The sequence below is a fragment of the Pogoniulus pusillus genome, chromosome 3 (genome assembly GCF_015220805.1).
Source record: "Pogoniulus pusillus isolate bPogPus1 chromosome 3, bPogPus1.pri, whole genome shotgun sequence".
NCBI lineage: Eukaryota > Metazoa > Chordata > Aves > Piciformes > Lybiidae > Pogoniulus > Pogoniulus pusillus.
Window position 1 is genome coordinate 14,440,404 of NC_087266.1, and position 23,005 is coordinate 14,463,408.

General features: G+C 46.4%; 3 protein-coding genes across 3 annotated transcripts in view; 2 read left to right on the forward strand and 1 right to left on the reverse strand.

Moving 5' to 3' along the window:
- TRPC6 (transient receptor potential cation channel subfamily C member 6) overlaps positions 1-23,005 on the reverse strand; it is an 88,569-nt gene that overhangs the window by 16,180 nt on the left and 49,384 nt on the right. Inside the window, exons 2-3 of the mRNA XM_064170483.1 lie at positions 3,682-3,895; positions 1,678-1,905 (exon numbers count right to left, since the gene is read on the reverse strand). Of these exons, the coding sequence (XP_064026553.1) occupies positions 1,678-1,905; positions 3,682-3,895 (442 nt within the window). The remainder of the gene's footprint in view (positions 1-1,677; positions 1,906-3,681; positions 3,896-23,005) is intronic.
- On the forward strand, positions 10,498-14,599 carry LOC135193203 (T-cell activation Rho GTPase-activating protein-like). Its single transcript, XM_064176752.1, has 9 exons — positions 10,498-10,529; positions 10,620-10,866; positions 11,097-11,258; positions 11,399-11,508; positions 11,840-12,029; positions 12,257-12,367; positions 12,657-12,712; positions 13,003-13,160; positions 13,818-14,599. The coding sequence occupies exons 1-9, from the start codon at positions 10,498-10,500 to the stop codon at positions 13,943-13,945; spliced, it is 1,194 nt and encodes a 397-aa protein (XP_064032822.1). The 3' UTR covers positions 13,946-14,599.
- On the forward strand, positions 20,736-22,313 carry LOC135193212 (T-cell activation Rho GTPase-activating protein-like). The gene is made up of 6 exons (XM_064176764.1): positions 20,736-20,767; positions 20,858-21,104; positions 21,335-21,496; positions 21,637-21,746; positions 22,078-22,255; positions 22,296-22,313. Exons 1-6 carry the CDS (start codon positions 20,736-20,738, stop codon positions 22,311-22,313), a joined length of 747 nt encoding a protein of 248 aa, XP_064032834.1.

Consider the following 23,005-nt stretch of genomic DNA (forward strand, 5'->3'; position numbering starts at 1 on the left):
CTGAATATATTAAATTAGAAATGTGATTTGTTTGAGCTACCCAAAATTAACTGTTTTGATGTGGGGATCTGAAATCATTAAAAACGTCACCCACAACTCCAAAAATGTGGGAATAACATTTCTCTACTTTTTCTTATTTACTCCATCTTTTTCATTATTTCAGTCACTTTCTCTATCATAATTCTTATCAATCCCTTCTGTTGAAGCCAATCCACTTGTGTGAATTATTTCAACATACTTTTGATCAAAGAGTGAATGTGACACTGCTGTTTGACAGGGAACACATTCAACTGCAGAGGAGAATGTCCAGGTTCAAAATTGTACTTAAGGACATATTTACAGAAAAGCATCAGAAGAAGAAATCCAAAGCAGTATCCTTCAGAATACTTATGGCACTCTCTGGTGGTGTGGGAAGCTTAAATTCAGTTCACTATGGTGTGTCAGGCAAAGAGAAGAGGCTAACCTAGGATGGGTTACCTATATCCCAGAATAGTGTTGTCTCTGTTTACTCTTCTGTAAAATGGAAATGCTGGTGGCCAAGTTCACCATGAGCCAGCAATGTGCCCTCACGGCCCATGTTCAGCCTGGTGTGCTCCAAGTTATGTTTGCTAGCCAATGATAAAACCTATGGCATTAAATATTCACTATTAATGTTCTCCATGTTAGCACTATCATACACAGACGTTATCCAAGCAGAGTTCAGCGTCCATGCACACATGAAAAAAAACTACTCAGCTCTGCTTAAGTGCATAACAAAGTTTCACCTCCTAACTGATATCAACAGAAACTGCCTTGACAGATAATAAAGTATTATAGAGGATGATTTATGAGACATATGCTTGTCATACCCAGAAACTATGAACATAAACAGTAGTCCCCATGTGTAATTTCTGCAAGAGGATGTTACCAAAAAGTGAATTAATATTTAGTTAGAAATTTGTAACTTTCCAGTAAAATTTATAAGACTACAATGTCATGGATATTAAAACACATGTAGTTACTGCTCTGCATTTTCTACAGCCCCAGTAATGAAAAAATGCAGCCTGATCAGAAACAGTATTTGAGGAATGGAATAGACATAGAAACTGATGTAGCTCAGTATCTTAGAGAAAAAGATGTAATAATGGGAAGGGAGATGCTGTGAGTGAACACAAGTAAACAGAGCTTAATTTTTGCCTTGCTTGTTCAAAATAGCTTTTAGTCCCTTCTCATCTATGACAACAAGCTTATTTTCTCTCATATTGGTAAAGAGGGTGGATTAAAATATATCAAAATGACGGTTTCATTTTGGTAAAGAGGGTGGATTAAGATATATTAAAATAACAGAGCAAATATATATAAGATAGATACATTGGTCACGTTGTTAAAGCAACAAATGTTAGCAGGGTGCCTTCGTGTAACTGAACAGACACAATGACCTGGATTAAAATAATCTTGGAAAGGGGTGGGGTGACAGTAGGGTTATTTTGTTCTTAGATCATGTCAGCACCTGATATCTAGAACAGTCCCCAAGGAGATGTATGAGGACAACCATGGGAACTGTGATCTAATGTTAGGCTTGAGAAAATTGCAAGAAGGGATGGGAATTTCTTGGAACTAAAGTATTGGATGCTTAGTAACAAAAATTAATTTATCTTGGCCTAAGAAGTATATTTTAATCACGTGCAATCAACTCACCCAAAGTGTAGTATTTTATGTTGGGTTCCAGTGTTGGACTTGTCAGATCTTTCATATTTGCATCAACGAAGTTCTGGGCTCTGGACGCATGCCAAAATGCCATAAACCTTGCTATGAATGATGCTGCAAAAATTGCTAACATACCAAAATCAAGCATATTCCATAACTCAAAAAGGTATTCCTTTGGACCTTGAGACCAAATTTCTTTACATTCAGACCATATCATTCCTGTATAAGACAGAACAGAGAAAACAGTGTGTTCTTTCTCCTTCACATTTGCTTTATGCGGCATTTTATTTCGTGTAGGATAGGCCCTTGGTTGCAGTCAAACTTAAACAATTTTATTCCATGAGAATTCAAACAAAAAATAAACTCCTTGAACCTGACAATTCACATCCATTCCAGCAGATTTTTCTTGTGTGAAGTAATAATACCTATCTTTCATACTGCTTTTTTCGTGTGCAACTACAGAAGCTTTTAAAGAGAAGAATGGGGTATGAGTATCACCACCTGTTACAGACACAGCAAGGGATGGCAAGAGCAGGAAAGCTCTGGCATGGGCATAAAGCAGTGGTAGGACTAATAAGCAGAACTCCCATGTTCTTATTTACAGAGTACCCTGGGTACAGTCTCTTTCATTGGAATTGCAAATATATGTGACAAATATATGTGGAAGTAAGAATCAGACCTAATGCTTCTTCAACAGGGCAGAGGTATCTGCTTGATTTCTAAATAATAAAATATAGGATAAATAAAATATTAGCTTGTGGCATAGTTTTTATTGAACAAATTCTATTCCTTTTCAAGATAGTATTTATTTCATCCTGAATTACATTTCTGAGATCCTCTAAAGAGGCCACAAAATACACATTGGAATAATGTCACTATTACACTTGTCTGAATGTACTTCTCATCATTTTCAGGTTAAGACAATTATAATGTTAATTATGGTCATTAAATTCAGTGCTACCTCTGTACACACTGAGCAGACTTTTTTTTTTTTAATGTTTTAAGCATGACACTGAAATAAAAATAAACTAGCAAACTAGGACTTCAAATTGGGAATTTATTATTCATTCCTTCAATATCAAAACATTGGTATGTACAGAATTCTAAGTGCTATATTCTTCCTATAATAAACAATTACACTAATTTACAAAGTGCTTCGTGATGAAATAAATAAACATTGTGAATGTCTTTTAAATCTCTAAGAATTAGTTGGTCTACAAATGGCTCCAATGACTCACAGAGAGCTCATAAAGGCAAAATGTCTTAAAAGCATAAGCTGTTGAATGGGAACAGGTTTTACTTAGTTGGAATTTGACACTCTCATATCCCTAAAATATTTGGTCATTTAAGCTCCACTGGAATAAATGTTATTAGATTTGTAAATAAGAATTAGGCAGCTAAAATATTCTTCAGAGTCTGTGCTCAAGTTGTGCTGCTGAATAATACTGCATCACTGAACTGGATGGCTCAGCTTAAGGTATTATTCATACTACTCATTTCATCCCTATGTCAGGATGGAAAAATCTACTGCTGAATGTTCAAGGGTCTATACTCTGCTTTCCTTTTGTCAATAATACATTCAGCTACGCGATATTAACTCTGCAGGCTATTGGTAAAATAAGAGAACCTTAAAAAGACAATTGGGTACAAAAAAACCCCTTGGCCCCTTGGGAGCTGACACAGCCTGATTAAAAAAAAACCAACTAAAATCAGAAAACTGTGGACACTGCCCTTTGATATTCATAAAACTGAATTCATTCATATTCACAAAATATAGATTTCACCTATGCTCTCCACGTGAGTGTTTGTGATTACTTAGGCACAGGTGAGTCCTGCTGGCAGCCAGCAAGAGACACGAAGCCAGTGTGCAAATGCAGCCAGTAGAATAAATTCCTTTTGTTGAAATTTTTGCACATAGCATTAGCAGCAAAGGATTGAATTGGGCCAAGCTTCACTGAAATCACAAGACAAATTTAACAGAAAATTTATCATTACCTACTACCCAAGAAATAATGAGCATCTCCATCCATGAGAAACAGGATGTTTTCATCCTAAATAGCTGCTTTACATTGCCTGTTGTTTCATTAGGTCGGAGTTTGGTGCCATCAAATCTGTCAGCTGCATTCATGACAAGCAGACCGAGAAAAATGGTGAAAGAGGCTGCATGGGCTACAAATTTCATAAACGGTCCACGCATTATCCTCCCCAACTGCAACAAAGGTTATGAGACACAAGATAAAATGCATAAAAAGAACAGCAATACATGGAAACATATCTTTAAAAAATACACAGGAACAAATTCTGGGAAAAACCTTGTATCCTATAGCACCATGCTGGCAGTCACCTTTATATGTTTGCACTGATTTGTTGTTTTCAGAGGGATAAGCTAGCCGTATCACCATATATGTGTTTTAATATGTTCTGAAACAATTCTGTGGTTTGTGGCATCTATGTCTATAACAGATAACCAAAAGGAAAAAAAAGTTATAGTTGGTGAAATGTTAACATGCTAATCATTTTATGAGACAGCAACGAAAATGAGATTTTGACACTCACCAGGACTGAATTATGACTAAAGAATTCTGTTTCCTGACTGACACGATATTCAGTTACTGCACAGGTTTCCCAACTCAGTTTCTTTTGAAAAAAGAAGTCATGAGGCCTCAACATGTTGTGTTTATAGCTCTGAACTGTCTTAATTTCCTTCCTGACTCATAATAGAAATGTTTTCAAGTTTGTCACAGAATGGCTTAGGTTGGAAGAGACTTTAGAGATCATCTACTCTAACCTCCTCAGCGTGGGCAGGGTCATGACTAAGAACAACACTAAAATGGTTTAGGGTAAGACTTGAACATAAAAGTTCCATACAAACTCACACAAGACTGAAATTCAGGCAACTACCAATTTTTTTTTTTTTGAGAGTACCTGCAGAAAAATACTTTTTGGATTAAAATAGTATCTGTATCTGGCAAAAAGTCCTTGGAAAGAATTGAAAGCCAGTGTCATGGATCGCAGCTGAAATGTATAACAATCTACGGTCTGGAAAAGGGAGAGGAAAGTAGAGAAAGAAGTTATTGGCATTTGTATTTTTGCTAGGCTTGTTTCAATAACAAAGTCAGAATTTTGCTGTCCTTACAGTCTGCTTTTGCAGAAACTAATAACAAGAGGATGCAGGCCAGGATGCCATGGTAAGGTCTCAAATACAAATAACATTAAGGAAACTAGACAAATGTAAAACCAAGATGCTGTTAAAGGAACACTGTCAAGGTTAGCAGGCACAAAATTTGATTTTCTTTCTCCTTTATATTACTTCACAAACCCATGCCATTCACTGTTTCTTATTCAATAAAATTAATTTATCTTTCATTAAATAAAACATTCTGACAGCCTCATAAGATTAACTTCATCAACCAGTTACTTTGTGAGAACTACAAGAACAGGTAACAGTCATAGGGCAAGATTTTATTTCAGTCTGAAAAGGAACAGTCATAAACAACACACAATAAAGTAGAGATGGAAAATAATAAAGTACCTTGACAGTGTCCTTTTAAATGCATTATTCCTGTGTTCACAAACGAAGATTGGTTAGGTGACAGATGCCAGAAAGACATAGCCAGAAAAGAAGAAAAAAATGCTCAAGGAGGTAAAGTTAATACATCCATTGATCAAAAAATATAAAATTGAGAAGAGTGAACTAGCAACCTTCCACCTACCCCTTCAAAGAAGACAGAAAAGTGTTTTCTATATATGTCATGAAATCTCCTTGGAAGCAGAATTGACTACAGTTGAACTGATTACAAAAATGCTGGAAGTTCTATAACTGCCACATAACAGTGATCCAACCAAATCTTGAAGTAACACTTAAAAAAATCCAAATCGCTTCATGCAGAAGACACAGGTCAGAAATTATGAATCAAGGAAAGAATAGAATCACAGAATCAACCAGGTTGGAAGAGACCTCCAAGATCAGCCAGGCCAACCTAGCACCCAGCCCTAGCCAGTCAACTAGACCACGGCACTAAATGCCCCATCCAGTCTTCTCTTGAACACCTCCAGGGATGGTGCCTCCACCACCTCCCTGGGCAGCCCATTCCAATGCCAATCACTCTCTCTGGCAACAACTTCGTCCTAACATCCAGCCTAGACTTCCCCGGCACAACTTGAGACTGTGTCCCCTTGTTCTGTTGCTGGTTGCCTGGGAGAAGAGATCAACCCCCACCTGGCTACAGCCTCCCTTCAGGTAGTTGTAGACAGCAATGAGGTCCCTCCTGAGCCTCCTCTTCTCCAGGCTGCACACCCCAGCTCACTCACCCTCTCCTCATAGGGTTTGAAAGAACAACATGTAAAGCCAAAGCCATAAGCTTGCAAGTTTATACTTTTCTTTAATACAGTTTCATTGTGCATTTTGCTATAAAATGTATTCCCCCTCATTGCACAGATAGATGCTCTAAATCTCCTTCTAAGGAGAACTGGTTCTAAGAGGGTTGGTTTGTTTTTTTTCCTGGGGTTCTGATTCTTTGTGCTATCATCTTTGGTTTATTATAAAGTTTTGAGGAGCATTTTATAGATTGGTTTGGGTTAGGACAAGCTATACAATAGTTACACTGTGGATACTTCAACATGTGTTTGTCTGGCTTTAAGTTCACCTAAAATCACTGAGGACTGGACTCCATGATTCACATTATCCCTACCTTGTGAATCTGAAGAAACAGTCAGTATTGTAACATTATGGCATTGACAAAGGTATTATAAAATAGAATTTCAGGTAGCATTTCTATCAAAAAAAGCCCAATAATAATAATAATAATGTTCTTTAAAAAGAGATAATTTCTATACTTCTTTAGGAAGAATAATTTCCTAGCTCTTCATATACTGGATATAATATTCAATTTACTTTCCACTATGACAGCTCAAAAGATGAGTCTGTATAACCTCAGAACATGCTTCTAGAACGTACGTAGAGACTTACCAAGTCACCTCTTTAGCAATGCAAGTCCCAGTTGTCTAGCAACAGCAAAACAAGGCTCAGTTTCAACAGTCTAGATACTAGAGATTCTTTGAGACAACTATTTTTTTTACTCTTTCAAAACACCATGAATAAAATAGGATTCTGTATTGGTTGCTACACTGAATTACTCATCAGACATACAAAGCAAATGGTTCACAAAACTGTTAAGTCCCACCATGTGGATTAATGGCTGAAACTCAAATAAGAGGCAATGTTAATTCCTCTCAGCATCTGACACTTGTGAAATCCTGTTAAATCAAAAGGATTTTGTTCTTGTGTTTCTATGACTCTTCCAGATCTAAAACTGTCAATTCACGATCTGTGGTCCAAGTTCAAATTATCTTTTTTCCTAAAGAGGAAACTGGTCAGCAACACAGGTTGAGATGTTGCAAATTTCATAAAGATATTCTTGCCTTTCTCAGAGCTAGGGCATGAGAGTGCAAATATGTGTAACAATAACTCCACCACAAACTGTTCTTTTCACCACAAAGACTGCATTTTCTCTCTCTTCTGTCACTGACCTATAGTGCCAAGTCTGGAAAAATACTAAGTACTTCATCTTGGTAGAAGGAGAAAAAATATTATGTACTTAATCTTCCCAGTGGCCCTTCTCTGTCTATATCTTTCTTGTGTTAGGGGTTCCAGAACTGAATGCAGTACTCCAGGTGGGGTCTCAACAGAGAGGAGTAGGGGGTGAGAATCACCTCCCTCCACCTGCTGGCCACACTTCTCCTGATGCAGCCCAGGATCTGTTTGGCTTTCTGGGCTGCAAGTGCACACTGCTGGCTCATGTGGAGCTTCTCAACAACCAGCACCCCCAGGTCCCTCTCCCGAGGGCTGCTTCAAGCTGTTGACATCCCAGCCTATATTGGTGCTTGGATTTGCCCTGACTCAGGTGCAGGACCTTGCACCTTGAATCTTGACGACTGGCATGATGTATCATTTCTGTTTGCATTAAAAGCTGATTTCACTGACTCAAGCTGCAAGAAACACAGACTCTTTCTGAAGATGGGTTGTAAAGACAAAGGTGCTTCTGGAAAAAAGAATTGATCTCATAAAATAAAATAAAGCTCAGGAGGCTCAGGGGTGACCTCATTGCTGTCTACAACTACCTGAAGGGAGGCTGTAGCCAGGTGGGGGTTGGTCTCTTTTGCCAGGCAACCAGCAACAGAACAAGGGGACACAGTCTCAAGCTGTGCCAGGGGGAAGTATAGGTTGGGTGTTAGGGGGAAGTTCTTCCCAGAGAGAGTGATTGGCATTGGAATGGGCTGCCCAGGGAGGTGGTGGAGTCACCATCCCTGGAGGTGTTCAAGCAAAGCCTGGCTGAGGCACTTAGTGCCATGGTCTAGTTGACTGGCTAGGGCTGGGTGATAGGTTGGACTGGATGATCTTGGAGGTCTCTTCCAACCTGGTTGATTCTGTGATTCTATGGTTTTGGACCATCATTTTTATTCTGATGGTAAGATAAACAAAACATATGTGGATGCTAGAGATGGCTTCTGTTAGAAACCAGGATATGATCTCCAAGTTTAACTAGCAAGACCGGAATAAACATCTCATTGCAGTCATCAACCCATAGGATTTCTCACCGCAGCAACTAAACCTTGGTTTGAATCTGGTTATTGCTTTGGTAGGGCATTGATGTTGTTGTCCTGATTCTCAGTATTCTTAAATTTGATGGTATTTCCTCCTCAGGGGGCTGGAAAATGAATCAGCTCCTGTATATACTAGAAATAAAGCTCCAAGAGCTCTGCTGACAGCACTGGAGTTGCAGACAAAGTTACCTCAGTTTGAAAGAAAGTGAGATTCAGCCTATATCCTACCTTTTGTTTTTATTGTCCCCATGGATTTGGTCTCACTACAGCTCCAAAATAAAACAGCAGCTTCCATAGTTGTGGTTCTGTTTTGTTTTCATTTCTATAATTTACTTTACTAATCTCAAGGCTGTTTATAGTATTACAAAGTCTTTGCATTCACAGAATGGACCAAAATATTTGGGCTAAGAGAAATATTTTGAGGAATTAATGCTGTTTGAGTGATTTATATGCAATTTTTAATTCTAGAGAGCAGCATCTTCTCAAAACAAAACAAAACAACCACAACCCAACCAAACAAAACAATCAAACACCCAAGGATCAGTGCTGAGCCCAGTCCTGATCAGTATCTTTATTGATGATCTGGACCAGGGGATTGAGTCCAGCATCAGTAAGTTTGCAGATGACACCAAGCTAGGAGCAGGTGTGGATCTGTCGGAGGGTAGGAGAGCCCTGCAGAGGGACCTGGACAGGCTGGATGGGTAGGCAAAGCCCAATGGGATGAAATTGACCAAGGCCAAGTGCAGAGTTCTGCACTTTGGCCACAACAACCCCAAGCAGCATTACAGGCTGGGGACAGAGTGGCTGGAGAGCAGCCAGGCAGAAAGGGACCTGGGGGTACTGGGAGATAGTAGCTGAAGAAGAGCCAGCTGCCCCTCTACTCAACACTGGTCAGACCACACCTTGAGCACTGTGTCCAGTTCTGGGCTCCTCAAGAGAGATGTTGAAATACTGGAACATATCCAGGGAAGCTGGTGAGAGGCCTGGAACACAAACCCTATGAGGAGAGGCTAAGGGAGCTGGGGTTGCTTAGTCTGGAGAAGAGGAGGCTCAGGGGTGACCTCATTGCTGTCTACAACTCCCTGAAGGGAGGCTGTAGCCAGGTGGGGGTTGATCCTTCCACCAGGCAAGCAGCAACAGAACAAGGGGACACAGTCTCAAGTTGTGCCAGGGGAGGTCTAGGCTGGGTGTTAGGAGGAAGTTCTTGCCAGAGAGAGTGATTGGCATTGGAATAGGCTGCCAGGAGAGGTGGTGGAGTCACTGTGGCTGGAGGTGTTCAAACAAAGACTGGCTGAGGCACTTAGTGCCATGTTTTGGTTGATTGGCTAGGGCTGTGTGCTAGGTTGGACTGAATGACCTTGGAGATCTCTTACAACCTGGTTGATTCTATGATTCTATAGCAGCATCATTTATTATAAATTACACTTGGTAAACAGAAAATGCTGAGGAGAAGTTCCAAAACACTTTCAGTACTATCTGTAACCTCCTATTTTCATTTTGAAGGGAAGGGAAAATAAAAAAGGCAAGCTGAGACCAATTTGTCTCTTATGTCCCTGAGTTCCTAATCATAGAATCATAGAATCAACAAGGTTGGAAGACAAAAACAAGGTTGTCCAACAAGGTAGGACAACTTGCCAAGGTGCATCCTCTGCCACCCTGTCCCAGAACAGGAGAGAGCTCTTCCACTTGGGCTGCTGCCTGGGCCTTTCTCACACTCATGGCAGTGGCCCCAGGAGTGCTGCAGAGAGAGAGGGAGCCTGACTCTGGATAGCACTGGAATGGGCACAGTGTGTCCTGGCACTGCTGGAGATCAGGTGGCAGAAAAGGCCATGGAGGTCCCAGCTCAGCAGCAGCCAGCAAGGTGCCACTGCCCAAAGGCAGCAAGTGGTACCCTGGGCTGCACTGGGCAAAGCCTCACCAGCAAGTACCCAGTGCTGGTGAGGCCACTATGAGGGAGACTTGGGCATGCTGGGGAGAGCCCTCCGGGGCCCCTCCCCCACCCCTGCCTTGAGTGACCGTTGGGCTATTGTTGCCTTCACCTGGCGCTGCCTGGCAACGGCCCCAGTGCCTACAGGGAGGGCACAGGAGAGGCAGCAGGAGAGCCAAGCTCCTCTTCACCAGCATCCCCATTTGTCATCCTTGGGTTAGCTCGGTTCTTCCCTAGTTTTCTGCTGCATCCCAGACGAGGCTCCTCCACATCTTGGCAGCATGGGCCAGCTGAACTGCTGCAGGGGCTCCAGGTAGGCTTCAGTCAGGGCTCGGGGACACCTCAGCACAGCTGGGACCCACAGCAGCCACCCTGCTCATGCCTGGTGCTCTCTGCTCTGCAGGGATGAACCTGAGCCCGTGCAGCAGAGCCCACCTGTCCCAGCACTGCCCAGGCCACCGCTCCGTGAGCGCCTGACGATGGCTCTTGGAAGGAGAATGAGGCTGCCCTGGCCCTTTAGGCAAAGAGAGACCTCAGCCACCACTGTAGATGTGCCCAGACCATCGGGCTGTGGTGGCTCAGGTCTTCTCTTTGGCCAGCCCCTGGCTGCTCTGTGCAGCCAGGATGGCAGGATGCCCCAGCCCATCCAGGTAAGCAAAGCCTGCCCAGGGCTTCCCCATCCTGCTTGCTCCTCTGGCAAGTGGTGGCCCCAGCAGAGGGGCTCTGGGTAGGGCTCGACCCAATGTCACCATCCTCCTGCCACCCTCTGTCCTGCACCAGTGAGAGCTGTGGAGCCCTCCACACTTGCTGCTGCCCCTGAGCAGCCTCCAGGCAGGGCTGGGGCGGCAGGCAGGCAGCTGTCTCCCTCTGTCTGCTGCAGGACCTGCTGGCTCTGCTCCACCAGCGGGGGCCATCCACAGAAGGGATCTTCCGCCTGGCAGCTGGCAAGAGGGACTTAGGGGCCCTCCGGGAGGCCCTGGACAGCGGGCAGGAGGTGCCCCTGCAGAGCCAGCCCGTGCACCTGCTGGCTGCCACCCTGAAGGTGAAGCCTGCTGACCTGCAGCCCAGCAGCTCTGGGCTCTCTGGTGCTGATGGGCACCGGTGAGAGCAGGAGCCGAAAGCCAGTGGCTGCTGGCGAGCCAGGGCTGGGCAAAGCCTCAGCCAGAGCCTTTGCCATTGCAGGACTTTCTGCGGAAGATCCCTTCCAAGCTGCTGGAGGCTGAGCTGTACCAGCAGTGGATGGGAGCCCTGCACCAGAGCAGCAGGCAGGCGAGGCTGGCGGCGCTGAAGGAGTAAGTGTGCTCAGCAGCCTGCCTGCTCCTCAGGGACTGGCAGAGCTTGGCACTTGCCTGCACAGCAGTGGCCTCCTTGCCCAAGCTGTGTGTGCTGCCAGACACCTCTAGCTGCTGAGGGCTGGAGCTCTGGGGGCAAGAGGCACACCAAAGCATTCCTCTCCTTGCAGCAACTCCTGCACACACTGGGGGTTGCTCCACCGAGGAATTCCTGCCAGAAGGGCAGGCAGGGAGGGAGGTGGGCAGGGAGCCTTCCTGCGGCTGGTCGTGGGTGCCATCAGCCTGTGCTGACAACATCCATTTTACTGACCTTGTGTTCCTCTTTGCTCAGGGTCACCAGCAAATTGCCCCAGGCCAACCTCATTCTCCTCAAGAGCTTGCTGTCCCTGCTGCATAACATCAGCAGCAACACGGACAGCAGCAGGATGACAGCCAGGAGCCTTGCCATCTGTGTTGGGCCAAACTTGCTGAGCCCAGTGGAGGAGCCACCCCTAGACATGCTACCGGAGGTGACAAGCAAGGTATGCTGCCTTTCCTGGCTGGCTACAGCCTCGCAGGCCCTGCTGAGCTTTGCTGTTCAGAGGAACCTGCCTGCCTCCTCTCTGCAGCAAACACTTGGTGGGGAGCTGCCTGGAAGAGCAGCCCCACAGCTGCAGCTTTCTGTGCAGAAGCCAGGCTCAGCAGTGGGAAAGGCTCTTTGGCTCAGCTTCAGCCTCCCGGGTGGGAACCAATGGTTGTCTGTGTGCAGGTGACAGAGCTGGTGGAGCTGCTCATTGAGCTGCAGGGAGAGCTGTTTGCAGAGGAGCAGGTGCCTGGCTCAGATGGACCATCAGCTGAGGAAGAGCCAGGAACCACAGAGGTATGTGAGTCCACACACACCATGACAACAAAAGCCTCCTCTCTCAAAGGTGGCACTGCTGCCACAGGGACAACCAGGCTCATCTGCCAGCCCACAGCTCTGCAGAAGTGCAGAGTAAGGCTGATGCCAGATGGCCATCACACTTTGGGTGGTGATCCCAACAGAAGTGAGCTGAGTTGAACTGAGCTAAGCAAAGCCACCCATGGGATCTGCCTTCCAGAGCTCAAGTAGCAATTGGAAGCAAGTGCTACATCAACTAAGGTCTCAAAAATCAACATTTCTCTTGCAGGTGCCTCCACTTGCTCCTGGAAGGGATCCCCTGAAGAGCTCCTCTGAGGAGAGCAGGTAAAATGAAGGCAGCTTTGATAAAGAGCAGAGCTGCTGCAAGGGGATGATGGAAGTTCTTCACAGAGAGAGTGATTTCCCATTAGAATGGGCTGCCCAGGGAGGTGGTGGAGGCACCGTCCCTTGAGGTCTTCAAGAAAAGACTGGATGAGGCACTCGGTGCCATGCTCTACTTGACTGGATAGGGCTGGGTGCTAGGTTGGAGTGGGTGATATTGGAGGTCTCTTCCAACCTGGTTGATTCTATCATTCTATGGCTTTACCTGTCTCACAATGCTATTGGATGGAAAGTTCTCCAGGCTCTTCACAAGTCCATCATGACAGAAGAGCAGCCTCCGAGGAGGGATGTGATGAGGAGCCAGGAAGGAAGAAGAAGAAGAAGCTGGAAGGAGTTGGCAGGCCTGGGCAGAGAAGGAAATCCATACGGGCAAGAAGAAGGAGGAGCCCAGGTGTGTAGCAGACTCTGCTGTCCGTCCTTCAAAGCTCATGATGGGGTTCTGAGGACAGGCAATGTTTCTGCTGTGCCCCTGGGAGGACATGTGTGTCAGGAGAGAAATCCCACCCCAGCACAGGCACTTGTCACTTGGCACTTGTTAGCAGCTGCCAGGGAAGTACACACATGTTAGTCTGACCTCAGGACCTGGAGAAATGCTAGGTGAGGCCATACTGTCTAATACTCAGAGGCATTTCACACAAAGTGGAACTAAACCAAATGCCACATTCTGCATATGGGACAAAGTAGAGAGCGAGCTGCTGACCCTTCCTGCCTGACATCCAGAGCCAGCACCTGTGGAACGGTTGTAAGCTGCATCAGGGAGTGTTCAGGCTCGATCCTAGGAAGCATTTCTCTGCTGTGAGGGTGGTCAAACACTGCCACAGGCTTCCTAGAGAGATGGCCTTTAGTTTTGCTGCATACACCAACTGCAGGAGGCATCACATGAAAAATGAAAATGGGAATGTTCTGAGCACGCTTAGAAACACCTGGAAGGAGCTGTACATGCATGGTGAACAATGATCAGCGATGACTTGGGTCCTCTTCAAGCTCTTCTCTCTCAGCTGACCCTTGTCCCTAATTCCTGTTTGTTTTTCTCCCCTTCTTTCTCCAGGAAGCTGGAAGAGACTTCCAAAGAAATGTCTCCTTCATGTGCACCACCATGGCTTGTCACATCACCCTTCTGAGGCCCCCTACCTAGTGCAACCCTGCTCCGTCTCCATGCTTTTGAATTGTTTTTAGAGTTGCTGTAGTGATAGGTAGAGTTAGAGTTGTTGCACTTAGTGTTAGAGCTGCTTACACTCACAGCTTAGGGTTAGAGTTGTTCACAATTATTATTCTTGTTACACCTGTTGTTAGTTAGAGTTGTTGTTAGTTACTGTTCTTGTTCTACCTGTTGGTATAGTTGTTGTTAGAGTTGTTAACAGTGAGAGTTGTAGGTATAGAGGTGACTTCTTATTTTGGACTTGTTATAGTTACAGGTAGTTATAGCTGTTTGCACTCATAGTTGTTCTTAGGGTTAGAGTTGATGACAATTATCATTCTTGTCATACCTGTTGTTCATTAGAGTCCTTGTTACAGTTCTTGTTCTTGTTCTACCCGTTGGTGTAGTTGTTGTTAGAGTTGGTACAGTGATAGTTGTAGGTATACTGATGGCTTCAGATAGTTCCTTTAGACTTGCAGTTACAGTTAGTTATAGTTGTTACACTTAGAGCTGGTTTAGGTTTATAGGTTTTACAATTTTGTTATTCTTGTTATACCTGTTGGTAGTTGGAGTTGTTGTTAGAGTTGTAGTTGTTACACTTCTTGTTCTTGCTATAGCTGTTGGTATAGTTGTTGTTACAGCTGCTGGCCCTGATGGTGAGCACTTTGCCTGGTTTCACCCGGACAAGTATCAAGAGCCGCTGCCGAGGTTGCAGCACCTCAAAGCACCAAGCTAGGAGGCCCAAGCAAGCCGAGCCCGCAGCTAGCCGAGCCGCAGCCTGCCGCTCAGCCTCTCCAGCTGCCTGCAGCGCGCAGCAGGGACTCGTCCCTCCCGCAGAGACAGAGCCCAGGCCCCTGCATTGCCGGCACAGCCCTGCACAGGCTGGAGCTGCGAACCTGCAAACACAGCCCTGTGTGAGATGGCTGGAAAAGGCATAACTGTGATACTGTGAGACTTCTTCTACAGGAATTGGGTTTCCCTTATTCTATTGCCTCAGTCTTCACTTGCTTCATGACTTTTGCCTGATGACTAAACATGACCTATTGGCTTCCTGCGTGGGTAGAGCTCTTCTAATAAAAGAAGCATCCTGGTACTGGCTCACTGGTTGGGTCTTCACATTTGGCCTGTACAGCGATGCGCAGCAACTACACTCAACTTCTCCCTCATGTTCTCTAATAACTGTCCATAAACAGATGGTAATTTCCAAACATTCATTTCCCCTTACTCTGAGTAATTTTTTGCATCATTTTTTATGCTGGTATAATTTTCTGGCATTGTCTGCAGTTTACAAGAGGAAAACCAGATTTGGAATCTGAAGAAAAATATCAATATGCTGCAGAGTTCTGAATAATAATAAACAACTAATCAATTCTTCACAATTCTTTGTGAACATCTTGTGTAGGTTATCATTAATGCCAGTAAATCACTGGAGGAAAAATAAAGAGAGGAAAAAGATACCATGCCATGAAAATTACTATCAAGGATACTCATGAGCAAATGCGTGTGTCAGGAGTTGAGGTCTTCTACTAATAGATTTGCATTCTATTAGTATCATAAATCATTAAAATGACAGCAAATCAGAGAATCAACCAGGTTGGAAGAGACCTCCAAGATCAGCCAGGCCAACCTAACACCCAGCCCTAGCCAGTCAACTAGACCATGGTGCTAAATGCCTCATCCAGGCTTTCCTTGAACACTTTCAGGGACAGTGACTCCACCACCTCCCTGGGCAGCCCAGTCCAATGCCGATCACTCTCTCTGCCAACAACTTCCTCCTAACATCCAGTCTAGACCTCCCCCACCACAACTTGAGACTGTGTCCCCTTGTTCTGTTGCTGCTTGCGTGGTGGAAGAGACCAACTCCCACCTGGCTACAACATCCCTTCAGGTAGTTGCAGCTGATTTAAAGCAACACCTGGCCAAATAGAGTGGCTATGAATTAACTGTACTTAATGAAGGAGAGGTGATAGATTTCAATATAGATAACAATATTCATGTTAAGGGACAGTTACACTTTTCATGTCTGACAGTTAATATTTTTCCTCTCTGACAGGAAACACATTGTAAGTAGTATTAAAACTGACCTTTATTTGAAGCCATATGGCTTACTTAGCTTGGGTCATATTTGAAGATAATATAAGAGTCCCAAGCCTTAACATGAACAAGTAGAAATGATCCCCCTGATGCCAGCCCCTGTATTAGTCTACAGATGTTCTATGCATCTGGGAAATTTCGGATCAGGAGATGTTGCTCTGACAGTATAATCACCTTTGAGCAGCAGAAGCAGAAGCCTGCATTCACTTTCCTATTCCTCTCTCAGAGCACACTCAGAAGTGTTAAACCCTCTGCTTATCTCCAAACATGAAGCATAAAGCCAGGTTTGGTTTTGCCCTGGGACAAGCAAGGAACAGAAATAAGGACTTTGTTGCAGCCAGGTCATCTTTACTGCCTTTTCCCATATTTGATCCACTGCTTCCTCTCCTAAACTGATACCTGCTTCTTATCAAAATGGTTAGTCATAATCCTGCCACTAGTACAGATTTCCCTGTTATGCTTCAAACCACTCATATGCTCCCAATGCAAGTGTTGGATCTATCATACAAGTGTCTAGGTTTGAAATTGGGTTATTCCAGCTGGCCCACCTAGTCTCATTTTCTATGAGGAATTCTCTGGACAGCAAAGTTTTTCTTAGTGTTGTATTTTGATCACAATGATTTCTTCATTAGAGTGAAAAATCAGTGGAAGCTTGAGCTAATGTCATCCCTGCAGTAATTTAGGCAAAACCAGCAGAGTGACCTGATACCAGGCTGCCCAGCTTGGATGAACAGTGATTACAGGGGCTCTATTAAATGGAAGAACATCTGAAGGTAGTCAACCAGCACAAAAAAAGCAGCACACAAAATAGATGTTTGGTGCTTTCCAGAGCACAACACAACATTCTTCACATCCTAATTCCTTTCCAAATAATGAAAACTCTTTTCATTGACTGCTTAATTTACATTTCTTTCTTCTTCTAAAACCTCTCTCAATGAGAAAACAACAACATCAAATGCTGTCATAGGAAAACATGTTTTATCCTTTTGAAAGAGAACCTCAAACAATTCTGGTCCTGAGTGCTAAACACTTTGGCATCATCCCTTGCCATAGCTTGGAAGAACCAGAATCTTGAAGACATCTATATTTCATGGTGTTGGTTGTTGGACATGATGATCTTGGAGGTCTTTTCCAGCTGAAGCAATTATATAACTCTACATCATTTCAGAGTTCAGAATCACAGAATTCACAGAATTAACCAGCCTAAAAAGTCCCTCCCCAGCTTTTTTTGTAGGCCTCCTTCAGATGCTGGAAAGAGGTCACTTGGGAGCCTCCTCTTCTCCAGACTCAACAACCCCAACTCTTTCAGTCTATCTCCATGGCAGAGCTGCTGCAGCCCTCTGATCATCCCAGTGGCTCTTCTCTGGACGTGGTCCAGCATCTCCACATCCTTCTTGTAATGGGGACACCAGAACTGGATGCAGTACTCCAGTAGGGGAGTTCTCTAAGAATGTGAAATCTAAACCCAACTGCTGTTAGCAAAGCTGCTCTCCTGAGGGCTAATGCAGGCTGGGCTGTATTTGCCCCAGTTCTTAATTCAGCAGTTCTGATCACTCATATTCTGTTAGGCATGTGCTGAAATGGCTGCAGGGTAAGTACAAGAATTATCCCAGTAAAGAAATTCAATGGTCCACATGTTTTGAGCATCTGTATCTTGACCGGAGTGAAATCTGTGGGTGTACCAGAGCACTTAAGTGACTAAATATGGTTTCCAGGGCCTCAAAGGATGGAAAACTTTTGATGGAGTCAGGATTCCATGGTAATGAAAAAAAAAAGAAACTACAAACTCATGTTCCACTAAATTAAACTGCTGTTCTTCACTGCTTGCCACTATAGCCCAAGAGTCAGGGGTGACCTCATTGCTGGATGTAGCCAGGTGGGGGTTGGTCTCTTCTCCCAGGCAACCAGCAACAGAACAAGGGAATGCAATTTCAAGTTGTGCCAGGGGAGGTCTAGGCTGGATGTTAGGAGGAAGTTCTTCACAGAGAGAGTGATTTGATATTGGATTGAGCTGCCCAGGGAGGTGGTGGAGTCACCATCCCTGGATGTGTTGAAGAAGAGACTGTCTGAGGCACTTAGTGCCATGGTCTAGTTGAGTGTCTAGGGCTGGGTGCTAGATTGGACTGGATGATCTTGGAGGTGATGTTGCAGCCAGATGGTTTTGAGCTGCAGTTTTGCTTTGCCTTTGCCATGGATGGATGTGCACAGTCTCAAGGCACCATTGACCTTCCAGATATATTTTAGAAATGGGAGAAACAAGGCTTTGAAGCTCTGGTGAAACCTGGTGGAGTAACTATCCAAAGGTGAAGAAAAACTATATATGCTTTTCCTGAATTATTTAGTACATTTTACTTCTGACAGCTTGTAATAGAACAAAATAGACATCTTTGACATGCTGAGAGTTTACAGGACACGCAAACATCTATTGCTTGCAAGCCCAGGCAGTTGGTGTTGTTCTAAATGTATCAACTTCTTTCTGGCAGTGTTGATACAAGAGGAATGCTGTTTTGGAGCTAATTAAAATATGCCAAATCACCAAAATACTTTCAGAGGATAGCATCATGAGATATTATAGTCACTGCTTTTGTAAATAGTAAAGCAGTCACTATTTTATGATGCACAGTTTTAATTATGGAGATGTGCTAGTTTGAAGCTAGCTAGAATGTTTTGGTGAGAAGAATTAGGTTACAGGCTGTGAGAAGGAAAAAATGATGATGACTACTTTACTCATAGGCTTGCTCAGGTGTATAAGAACAAGAATAAAAACATAGATAACACAGTTGCTGTCTGGGCTTTGGGCTGAACTTCTCTCTCTCTCTAACCTAACCTGCCATCTTTGTGACTAATCCACCTGCTTCCTAAGCCCCCTGGCTGACCCTCCAATCTTCCTTGGGCATAAGGCAAGATCTGGTTTAGGGGAGAGGAGTGGGAGGAAGGTGGAAGGGAATTAATGCTGTTTGAGTGATTTATATGCAATTTTTAATTCTAGAGAGCAGTATCTTCTCAAAACAAAACAAAACAAAACAACCACAACCCAACCAAACAAAACAACCAAACACCCAAGGATCAGTGCTGCGCCCAGTCCTGTTCAATATCTTTATTGATGATCTGGACCAGGGGATTGAGTCCAGCATCAGTAAGTTTGCAGATGACACCAAGCTAGGAGCAGGTGCGGATCTGTCGGAGGGTAGGAGAGCCCTGCAGAGGGACCTGGACAGGCTGGATGGGTGGGCAGAGGCCAATGGGATGAAATTGAACAAGGCCAAGTGCAGAGTTCTGCACTTTGGCCACAACAACCCCAAGCAGCATTACAGGCTGGGGACAGAGTGGCTGGAGAGCAGCCAGGCAGAAAGGGACCTGCGGGTACTGGGAGATAGTAGCTGAAGATGAGCCAGCTGCCCCTGTACTCAACACTGGTCAGACCACACCTTGAGCACTGTGTCCAGTTCTGGGCTCCTCAAGAGAGATGTTGAAATACTGGAACATATCCAGGGAAGCTGGTGAGAGGCCTGGAACACAAACCCTATGAGGAGAGGCTAAGGGAGCTGGGGTTGCTTAGTCTGGAGAAGAGGAGGCTCAGGGGTGACCTCATTGCTGTCTACAACTCCCTGAAGGGAGGCTGTAGCCAGGTGGGGGTTGATCCTTCCACCAGGCAAGCAGCAACAGAACAAGGGGACACAGTCTCAAGTTGTGCCAGGGGAGGTCTAGGCTGGGTGTTAGGAGGAAGTTCTTGCCAGAGAGAGTGATTGGCATTGGAATAGGCTGCCAGGAGAGGTGGTGGAGTCACTGTGGCTGGAGGTGTTCAAACAAAGACTGGCTGAGGCACTTAGTGCCATGTTTTGGTTGATTGGCTAGGGCTGTGTGCTAGGTTGGACTGAATGACCTTGGAGATCTCTTACAACCTGGTTGATTCTATGATTCTATAGCAGCATCATTTATTATAAATTACACTTGGTAAACAGAAAATGCTGAGGAGAAGTTCCAAAACACTTTCAGTACTATCTGTAACCTCCTATTTTCATTTTGAAGGGAAGGGAAAATAAAAAAGGCAAGCTGAGACCAATTTGTCTCTTATGTCCCTGAGTTCCTAATCATAGAATCATAGAATCAACAAGGTTGGAAGACAAAAACAAGGTTGTCCAACAAGGTAGGACAACTTGCCAAGGTGCATCCTCTGCCACCCTGTCCCAGAACAGGAGAGAGCTCTTCCACTTGGGCTGCTGCCTGGGCCTTTCTCACACTCATGGCAGTGGCCCCAGGAGTGCTGCAGAGAGAGAGGGAGCCTGACTCTGGATAGCACTGGAATGGGCACAGTGTGTCCTGGCACTGCTGGAGATCAGGTGGCAGAAAAGGCCATGGAGGTCCCAGCTCAGCAGCAGCCAGCAAGGTGCCACTGCCCAAAGGCAGCAAGTGGTACCCTGGGCTGCACTGGGCAAAGCCTCACCAGCAAGTACCCAGTGCTGGTGAGACCACTATGAGGGAGACTTGGGCATGCTGGGGAGAGCCCTCCGGGGCCCCTCCCCCACCCCTGCCTTGAGTGACCGTTGGGCTATTGTTGCCTTCACCTGGCGCTGCCTGGCAACGGCCCCAGTGCCTACAGGGAGGGCACAGGAGAGGCAGCAGGAGAGCCAAGCTCCTCTTCACCAGCATCCCCATTTGTCATCCTTGGGTTAGCTCGGTTCTTCCCTAGTTTTCTGCTGCATCCCAGACGAGGCTCCTCCACATCTTGGCAGCATGGGCCAGCTGAACTGCTGCAGGGGCTCCAGGTAGGCTTCAGTCATGGCTCGGGGACACCTCAGCACAGCTGGGACCCACAGCAGCCACCCTGATCATGCCTGGTGCTCTCTGCTCTGCAGGGTTGAACCTGAGCCCGTGCAGCAGAGCCCACCTGTCCCAGCACTGCCCAGGCCACCACTCCGTGAGCGCCTGACGCTGGCTCTTGGAAGGAGAATGAGGCTGCCCTGGCCCTTTAGGCAAAGAGAGACCTCAGCCACCACTGTAGATGTGCCCAGACCATCGGGCTGTGGTGGCTCAGGTCTTCTCTTTGGCCAGCCCCTGGCTGCTCTGTGCAGCCAGGATGGCAGGATGCCCCAGCCCATCCAGGTAAGCAAAGCCTGCCCAGGGCTTCCCCATCCTGCTTGCTCCTCTGGCAAGTGGTGGCCCCAGCAGAGGGGCTCTGGGTAGGGCTCGACCCAATGTCACCATCCTCCTGCCACCCTCTGTCCTGCACCAGTGAGAGCTGTGGAGCCCTCCACACTTGCTGCTGCCCCTGAGCAGCCTCCAGGCAGGGCTGGGGCGGCAGGCAGGCAGCTGTCTCCCTCTGTCTGCTGCAGGACCTGCTGGCTCTGCTCCACCAGCGGGGGCCATCCACAGAAGGGATCTTCCGCCTGGCAGCTGGCAAGAGGGACTTAGGGGCCCTCCGGGAGGCCCTGGACAGCGGGCAGGAGGTGCCCCTGCAGAGCCAGCCCGTGCACCTGCTGGCTGCCACCCTGAAGGTGAAGCCTGCTGACCTGCAGCCCAGCAGCTCTGGGCTCTCTGGTGCTGATGGGCACCGGTGAGAGCAGGAGCCGAAAGCCAGTGGCTGCTGGCGAGCCAGGGCTGGGCAAAGCCTCAGCCAGAGCCTTTGCCATTGCAGGACTTTCTGCGGAAGATCCCTTCCAAGCTGCTGGAGGCTGAGCTGTACCAGCAGTGGATGGGAGCCCTGCACCAGAGCAGCAGGCAGGCGAGGCTGGCGGCGCTGAAGGAGTAAGTGTGCTCAGCAGCCTGCCTGCTCCTCAGGGACTGGCAGAGCTTGGCACTTGCCTGCACAGCAGTGGCCTCCTTGCCCAAGCTGTGTGTGCTGCCAGACACCTCTAGCTGCTGAGGGCTGGAGCTCTGGGGGCAAGAGGCACACCAAAGCATTCCTCTCCTTGCAGCAACTCCTGCACACACTGGGGGTTGCTCCACCGAGGAATATCTGCCAGAAGGGCAGGCAGGGAGGGAGGTGGGCAGGGAGCCTTCCTGCAGCTGGTCGTGGGTGCCATCAGCCTGTGCTGACAACATCCATTTTACTGACCTTGTGTTCCTCTTTGCTCAGGGTCACCAGCAAATTGCCCCAGGCCAACCTCATTCTCCTCAAGAGCTTGCTGTCCCTGCTGCATAACATCAGCAGCAACACGGACAGCAGCAGGATGACAGCCAGGAGCCTTGCCATCTGTGTTGGGCCAAACTTGCTGAGCCCAGTGGAGGAGCCATCCCTGGACATGCTACCGGAGGTGACAAGCAAGGTATGCTGCCTTTCCTGGCTGGCTACAGCCTCGCAGGCCCTGCTGAGCTTTGCTGTTCAGAGGAACCTGCCTGCCTCCTCTCTGCAGCAAACACTTGGTGGGGAGCTGCCTGGAAGAGCAGCCCCACAGCTGCAGCTTTCTGTGCAGAAGCCAGGCTCAGCAGTGGGAAAGGCTCTTTGGCTCAGCTTCAGCCTCCCGGGTGGGAACCAATGGTTGTCTGTGTGCAGGTGACAGAGCTGGTGGAGCTGCTCATTGAGCTGCAGGGAGAGCTGTTTGCAGAGGAGCAGGTGCCTGGCTCAGATGGACCATCAGCTGAGGAAGAGCCAGGAACCACAGAGGTATGTGAGTCCACACACACCATGACAACAAAAGCCTCCTCTCTCAAAGGTGGCACTGCTGCCACAGGGACAACCAGGCTCATCTGCCAGCCCACAGCTCTGCAGAAGTGCAGAGTAAGGCTGATGCCAGATGGCCATCACACTTTGGGTGGTGATCCCAACAGAAGTGAGCTGAGTTGAACTGAGCTAAGCAAAGCCACCCATGGGATCTGCCTTCCAGAGCTCAAGTAGCAATTGGAAGCAAGTGCTACATCAACTAAGGTCTCAAAAATCAACATTTCTCTTGCAGGTGCCTCCACTTGCTCCTGGAAGGGATCCCCTGAAGAGCTCCTCTGAGGAGAGCAGGTAAAATGAAGGCAGCTTTGATAAAGAGCAGAGCTGCTGCAAGGGGATGATGGAA

Coding starts and splice junctions, on each gene's coding strand:
- LOC135193203 (XM_064176752.1), top strand. CDS start 10,498: ATGGGCCAGCTGAACTGCTGCAGGGGCTCCAG. Junction 10,530..10,619: donor AACTGCTGCAGGGGCTCCAG/GTAGGCTTCAGT, acceptor TCTGCTCTGCAG/GGATGAACCTGAGCCCGTGC. Junction 10,867..11,096: donor GGATGCCCCAGCCCATCCAG/GTAAGCAAAGCC, acceptor TGTCTGCTGCAG/GACCTGCTGGCTCTGCTCCA.
- LOC135193212 (XM_064176764.1), top strand. CDS start 20,736: ATGGGCCAGCTGAACTGCTGCAGGGGCTCCAG. Junction 21,105..21,334: donor GGATGCCCCAGCCCATCCAG/GTAAGCAAAGCC, acceptor TGTCTGCTGCAG/GACCTGCTGGCTCTGCTCCA. Junction 21,497..21,636: donor TGCTGGCTGCCACCCTGAAG/GTGAAGCCTGCT, acceptor TTGCCATTGCAG/GACTTTCTGCGGAAGATCCC.